The sequence below is a fragment of the Hemiscyllium ocellatum genome, chromosome 22 (assembly GCF_020745735.1).
Source record: "Hemiscyllium ocellatum isolate sHemOce1 chromosome 22, sHemOce1.pat.X.cur, whole genome shotgun sequence".
NCBI lineage: Eukaryota > Metazoa > Chordata > Chondrichthyes > Orectolobiformes > Hemiscylliidae > Hemiscyllium > Hemiscyllium ocellatum.
In genome coordinates, this window is record NC_083422.1 from 55,586,123 (window position 1) to 55,593,733 (window position 7,611).

The following is a 7,611-nucleotide window of genomic DNA, read 5'->3' on the forward strand; positions in this document are numbered from 1 at the left end:
TGCAGGCACCAACTGACTGGGGTGCATGATGGTACAACAGCTAGCACTGCTGTCTCAGCACCGGGGACCAAGGATCAATTCCAGCCTTTGGGTGACTGACTGTGTTTGTATGTTCTCCCCATGTTTGCATGGGTTCTATCAAATGATTTGCTTCCCATCCAAATCAAAGGCTTTTAGAATACTACGTACAATTCTGTTTGCCCTTCTATAGGAAGGATATTGTTAAACTTGAGAGGGTGCAGAAAAGATTTACAAGGATTTTGCCAGAACTACATGGTTGGAGTATTGGGAACAGCCCAAAAAGGTTCGGGTGTTTCCTCCCTGGAGCTGAGACTGAGGGGTGACCTTGTAGAGGTTTATAAAGTCGTGAGGGGTATGGATAGGGTGAATAGCGAAGGTCCAAAACTAGAGGGCATAGATTTAAAGTGAGAGGACAAAGATTTGAAAAGAACGTGAAGGGGTAACTACTGATTAAGCTGCCAGAGGTGGTGGAGGAGGTGGGTGCAATGAAAACATTTAAAATGCATCTGGATGGGTATATGAATAGGTGTAAGCCTGTGTTGTACACATCTGGATGGGTATATGAACAGGTAGGGTTTAGAGGGATATGGGTGAAATGCTGGCAAACAGAAGTAGGTCAGATTGCAATGTCTGGTCAGTGCGGATGAGTAGAACTGCAGGGTTGATCCCCATTCTGTATGACTCCATGTGGGTGACAGTGATTTGAGTCGGAGAATTTCAACTGAAATGAAAACAGTTTTTGTACCACAACCTTTAAACGCCTTCCAAAATTAATCAAAAATATTTATACTGGTTTTATAGTAAATTCACCAAACCATCCTGAGATACTGTCAGTCATTTTTATGACATTATAAAATAAGATGCTTTGTGTGCAGAAGTACACCAAAAGTGACACCAAGTGCAAAAGGGTGAACTATAACTACAGGACTGTGAAGTTCAAGTTCCAAGAAGTTCAAGTTCCAAAAGTTCATAAGAAACTTCAAATTATATAAAAGTTTAACTGATACAATAGGACCCATCAAGAGTATAATTTCAAAAAACAGGATTGGAAGACAAGTTTAATTAAATAAAACTCAATTTAAAAGTAACTAATAGAAAAAACTTAATTCAAAGGGTGCTGTACTATCAGGGATTCTGCCTTTTTCTCTTGACTGAAGGAAAGTAATTAGAAATATTCAGAAGTGCATAGTTAGGCTGTAATGTGCGAAAAGAACAAGCTTCATTACTGAAATAAATGTTAGGTTTTCTCATAAACACAGCAAAGTTACGTAGCTCCTAGAGAAGGAACAGAATCACTACATTAACAATAAACTTGACAAATAAAACAAGGAACAAAAGAGACAGAATTTAAAGTCAGTATCTTAATGATAACATTCCTGCCTTGGAGCTGCGAAAAAGTTAACTAAAATCTGGAGTTGCAAGTTGAATTCAGAAGCTCTCTTCACTCAAATGACAGATTTCCGAAGTAATTATCAGATTATAACAAAGGCTGTGCGTCATTACAAATAATCAAATACTAAACCCTACATTGAAAGAATTAGGCTGCATAGGATTCATACCTCTCACTCCCAAACAGTCAGCTGCACTTTTCCCTCAGAGTCAAGCACCACTCGAGATCAGAGCACATAATCTAACTTCACTACAGCAAGAAGCTCATGTGGCGCTGCAATGCTTGCAAATTTTCAAAAGACATTAAACTAAATGGTTCTATAGAACTATGCAAAGAATAGCAAGAGTTCTGCCCACTATTATAGCCAACATTTTTATAACTTAAGTCTTATGTAGTAATTTATCTTCTTACACTTTGTGGGACCTTAAACTTCAGTACTTCATTGACCATAAAGCACTTTAGGGCTTGCTGCGGTGGGTGGAGAAAGGTTTGATATAAATCTTAGTTTCTTTCTTTTCTAAGCTTATGTACATACATACAATGGAGCATAATACTATTTTTCATCTTCCTCAGTGAAAACCAATTGTTATGCCTCCACCAGTCGCCTAACTAGGTCAAGATATACTTATTTATTTCTTTTCTTGGCCTTAATTTAAATATTAAGTAGCAATAGATGTGCATATTCAGAGCACAACCCAAAGGAATACAAATTAAATTATTCAATACAGATGACATTATATTGTGTGACCAAACTCACTATTGCCCCCTTGAGCAATCACAGAACGTAGCTGCTTGTTGAATGACAGTGTTGCTACTTTAAAACAAAACACGTGGAGGTAAATTCTGATTTATATAGCCAACCCTTATGTACAGCACAGGCTTACCACCTGTTCAAACAGCAAGAGGCTAACAAAACATGGTTGGTAGAGCGGCAGCATAGCATGGCATTCAGCGTGACATGCCACAATATTTCTACAGAGGATGCTGCAGAATTTCAGGCTCATGCCAGCTCGACAAAATTAAACAGAGGAAACCTTATAGGTCCTTCTGTAATTAGGCAGTTAATTACAATGGAAATACAATGCAGAATATCTCCTGTTAAATGTCAAATTAACCCAGGGACAGAGATTTGCAAGTAAGTTGGCACAGGAAGGTCCACTGCAATAGGCACATTATGTAGCTACAGTGATGACAGAAGCAAGGCACCGCTCCTTATTGGTTGTGCTATCATAAGACAATAAATTGAACCATCCAGTGTTCACCTGGTGAGAAGCCCCAAAATCTGCTCCATAATCTTTAGCCATTAAATCCCAGAACAATACATTCACAGAAACAAAGGCAGATTCCAAATAGCCGAGTACACACCTAGTGCTCTATGCTTGGAAATTTCTTTGCACTCTTCTCTAACAAACACAACTGGCTCTACCATGCACATCCACTTACTGTGCAAATCTGTATTACAAAGATGAAAACCCTTTACTATTTACTAAAAACTTTGGGTAGGGAAAAACTCAACAATATAACCAGGTCAGTTGAAGCTTCCTAAAGCTGTCACAGATTGCTTTAGAACCTTAAGGATAGAACAAATACAGGGAATCTCTGACTTTGAAACTTTTAACTAAATTCTGAAACTGTACTCGGGTTTCAGATGAAATCAGAATCTGCAAAACAAATAGGAAACATCAATATATTTTAGTACCAGTGATCTAAAGACAGATTCTCTCATTACATTCCTGAATTTTCAGTTCCATGTGGCACAACTCTAAGCTTTTGGAATTACTCTCTAAATCACTGTCTACCCAAAGAAGATACTGCAATGAGCTGGCAAAGACATACCTGTACCTGTTCATTTCCTTGCAGCAACTAGTCAACAGTTCACAAACTGAATAAGACTTTAAATATTCAGGTGCAGTTCTACTTCCAAATCTCTACTATACTTCCAGTGGAGGGAAGAAAAATTCAAATCAATAATGCCAAAATAAGTAAATAAACATATGAAAGCAGTTTATGGAATCTAGAAAGTGTGCTCCTATTAATGAGCTCAAGGTAAAGTAAAGCAAACATTGAGGGTGACCACACCAAAGTAGTTCTTACTGCTAGCAGTGACTACATGAGTTGAGAATCCATAGCTATATTCCCTCACATTACATACTTCTGGAACATGCATCAGCCTAAGTTGGTTAAAACCATCTCTAAGTGAAGCCAATGATATACTAACTATTCTTATGCTGATGTGGAGGAGTCAGTGTTAGACTGAGATGGACAAAGTTAAAAATATCACAACACCAGGTTATATTCCAACAGGTTTAATTGGAAGCACACTAGCTTTCGGAATGACGCTCCTTACTATCACCTGATGAAGGAGCATTGCTCCGAAAGCTAGTGTGCTTCCGATTAAACCTGTTGGACTATAACCTGGTGTTGTGTGATTTTTAGCTTTCGTAGTAAGTGCTACTCCCTCATCAGGTAGCTGTGAAGGATTAGCACTCTGAAATCTAGTGTTTCCCAATAAACCTGTTGGACTGTAATTTGATGTTATGAGATTTTTAAATTTATTCTTAGGTTGACAATTTATCTGTTCCTTCCACAAAATGTATCCAGCCCTATAAGTTTAGAATCAAGAAGCTGAGTTCCAAACAGCCTAAAGCCAAAACTTTACTAGAAACCATACGCTGCACAAATGCCACCCATTGCCTGACCTAAGCAAGGAAAAATCCTGACCAGGTTAATGCAGGCTGCTAATCACCGTCACACATCAAAGCATTTCAATATATATAAGAATTTACAAGCACACAGATGAATAATATAGTTCAAAGCTTTATACAACTCAAAGGTGTCTTAAAATATAGCTGTAAAGACAAAAGTCACTTGAATCGTCTTGTAGTAAAACCTCAAACATATTGAAATCATTTCAAAGAAATGGGTTAAACTTCACCAATTACACCAACATTTATGCAATATCAGTCAAAGAATGTTGCAAAACTGCATTTTTTGGGGCACATGAATAAAACTGGAAGCTGATTCTTCGAACAAGTGTGATGTTTTGTTTGGAGGACAATACTTGGTACAATACTTACAATAATCAATTCTCAATTAAAAATGTAAATAAAAGTGTCAGTCATAAAAGAACAAACAAACTGGGCTATATGTTCTTTACTTTCTAAATGCACATATTTGTACTGACTTCACAAGTCAATTTCTCCACTTCAGCAAGGTAGGGAATGATTTTAAATTCTGTTTTTTTTTAAAACTTCTGCACTACCTAACTCCACTGGTCATATCATCACACAGTAGTCTCACATATCAAAAATTCCCATTATCAGAGATATGACAAAAATAAGCCCTACACAATGCTAAACAAAAATTTTAGAAATTACAATTTGGAAATTTGGCTCACTATACTGCCTAAAAGCACCACGTAATCTGACATCATCTGTGTTTTAAATTCCATTTCCATGCATCTGAGGCAAGTCACATGGACTTTTCCACATACCATATGGATTATAATCAAGAAAAAAATAAATCGTGCCAGGTACATCCACCATCTACAAGTATTTTTTGGTACAGATCACTAAATATGAGAGCAAACAAATACCTTAAAACATTTGTTAAACTAAGCTTAGCAAAAAGTTGTACCAAGAACACAGCAATAAGTTGAATTAAAAAAACTGACACCATTATCTCACCATATTACATTCCAATGCACGTCGATATAAATGCAAAGTAAACAGTCTTTAAAATGTTGGCAAACCAGTGGCATGGCAGCTGCCAAACAGTCTCAAACTGAGACAGAGTCATAGAGATGTATAGCACGGAAACAGACTCTAAGGTCCAATTCGCCCATGCCAACCAGACCTTGCATACAATCAGGCAAAGACTGGATTAACAGTTTTTATATATCTACACATTTTAAAGTCTGATAGTTAGTAGACACGTTTATTCAATATGAATAGCGCTGAGTACCAAAAACATTTAACAGTAAGGATATAATTTCTGGTTTACAAAATTGCCGTAATTTAGATTCTGCTCACACCCCAATCTCCTGGAGAGAAATTGAAAAACGACACCATTCTATAAAGGCAAATCTTTTACATTTCAGCTACTGCTCAAACATAACCTTAGTTCAAGATGTTGGAGATCGGGGAAGATAGAAAAGATGTCACTGTTTCCTGTAGAATCAGATGGCAGCGGTTGGCTGTGTATTAGGATAAAGTGGGAGCGTCAACGAAACATTTATAGGTGAACATAAACATACAGGTGATAACCACTTTTAGATTGTAACTGTTTAAGGATGTGCAGAAATGTGCTTTTTGGTTAGTTAACTGCAGGTTGGCACCACAAACTCATGCAAAATAAACCGTGAGAGACACTATTTACCAATGGCAATGAACATGGTAAAAACAAAAACATGATCAGCATTATCCCACCTTTTTTAAACTCTTCCAACATTGCATCCAGCTTCGTATCGTTGAAAACAAAATGCAAAGGGTGGTTGTAAAATTTGGTGATGGTTTTCAGAGGGGTGCAGTCGTCGGGGTCCACGAACGCCAAGTCCTTCACGAAAAGTAGGTCAACGATGTTTGACCGCTCGCCTTCGTAGACGGGGATCCTGGTGTATCCGCTCTCCATGATCTCGGACATGGTGTTGAAATCCAGGATCGCGTCGCCGGTGATCATGAAGCAGTCTCGCAGCGGGGTCATCACGTCCTCCACCGTTTTAGTCCTGAGCTCCAGGGCGCCCTGGATGATGTTGAGCTCCTCCTTGACCAGGTCGTTGTAAGGGTCGGTGACCCGCAGCATCTCCAGCAGCTTCTCGCGGTTGTAGACGGTGCCGATCTCCTGGCCCAGGATGACATCCAGCAGGCGGCTGACCGGGTAGGAGGCCGGGAAGGTGAGCAGCATGAAGAACTTGGTCAGCACGATGGTGTTGGCGCCGACCGCCAGGCCGTGGCGGGAGCAGATGGCCTGCGGGACGATCTCGCCGAAGATGACGATGCCGATGGTGGAGACGGCCACGGCCACCACCCCGGAGCCGGCGATGTCGTCCAGCAGGATGGTCAGCGTGGTGTTGACCAGCACGTTGCCAAGCAGCAGCGAGCAGAGCAGGTAGTTGCCCTGGCGGCGGACCGGCTCGATGCGCTTGGCGTAGTTCTTCTCCTTCTCGGTGCCGCAGTTCTGCACGATCCGCAGCTCCATGGGGTCCAGCGCCATCAGCCCCAGGTTCAAGCCGCTGAACATGCCCGACAGGCAGAGCAGCACCGAGATAAAGATGACCTGCAGCCAGAAGGGCAGCAGGAACTTCCTCTCCTCCACCACCACCACCATGGTGTCCTCGGTGTCGTGGTACAGCCAGTCGGCTTGCCCCGAGCCCGGCTCCGGAGCCCGGGCCGCCGTGCACAGGTAGTAGGCTTTACTCTTCTCCGTCTTGCGGAGCGGCTTCACCTCCATCTCGATGACACCGGTGCTCCGGCGGCTCACCGCGACGCCCGGCAGCACCACGATGTCCGAGGTGCGCACCCCGCACGGGTCGAAGCCCGCCGCGTCGTCGCCCGTCCGCCGGTGCTCCGTGAAGCCGATGCGGCTCCAGGTGCTGTTGTCGATGCGCTGGCCGTACAGCCGCAGCCGGACCCGCGTCCGCTCGCTGACCCGCAGCACGCCGCCCCCCATGCCCGTCACCTCGTCCGTGTCCTCCAGCCTCAGGCCGATGATGACCGTGTCGCCCTCGTCGGAGGCGGCCGCCCGCCCGCTCAGGCTCGCCAGGAGCAGGAGGACGAGGCAGCAGCAGCGAATGCTGAAGGCGGACGGGGTGAAGAAGCCGAGCCGGCCGCTGCTGCAGGCCGCCATGTTTGTAATGGAAATGGAGGTCGTTCCCAACCTCCCTCCCCCCCCCTTACCCCTCAGAGAAAAAAATATAATCTTTTTACCAAAAAAAGCAAAAGGGAGGGGAAACGAAAGAGTTATATTAAGTGTCTTTTATTCCCCTCCCTGCAATATTCTGACCCATTTTGGGCGGACATAATAAGAGGTTTTGTGATTATTTTGATCGAAAACCAGTCACAGAACTTTCTCCCCCCTCAGCTCCCGCTCGCTCCCTTCGGCTTTCAAACTGTGAGCGAGCGCCGGCGCGAGCCCCAGCCAACGGTCCCCCCACCAACCGACCCAGCCCTAGCCCATTGGTGGCGTCTCTCTGATTGACACGA

The 7,611-nt window shown here is 42.8% G+C and overlaps 1 protein-coding gene across 1 annotated transcript in view; it reads right to left on the bottom strand.

The window, feature by feature from the left end:
* The window catches only part of LOC132826367 (metal transporter CNNM2-like), a 240,191-nt gene extending 232,841 nt beyond the window's left edge, over positions 1-7,350 (bottom strand). Inside the window, exon 1 of the mRNA XM_060842241.1 lies at positions 5,839-7,350. Coding sequence (XP_060698224.1) covers positions 5,839-7,255 — 1,417 coding nt within the window. The 5' untranslated portion in view covers positions 7,256-7,350. The remainder of the gene's footprint in view (positions 1-5,838) is intronic.
* Between the last annotated feature and the right edge of the window lie 261 nt (positions 7,351-7,611).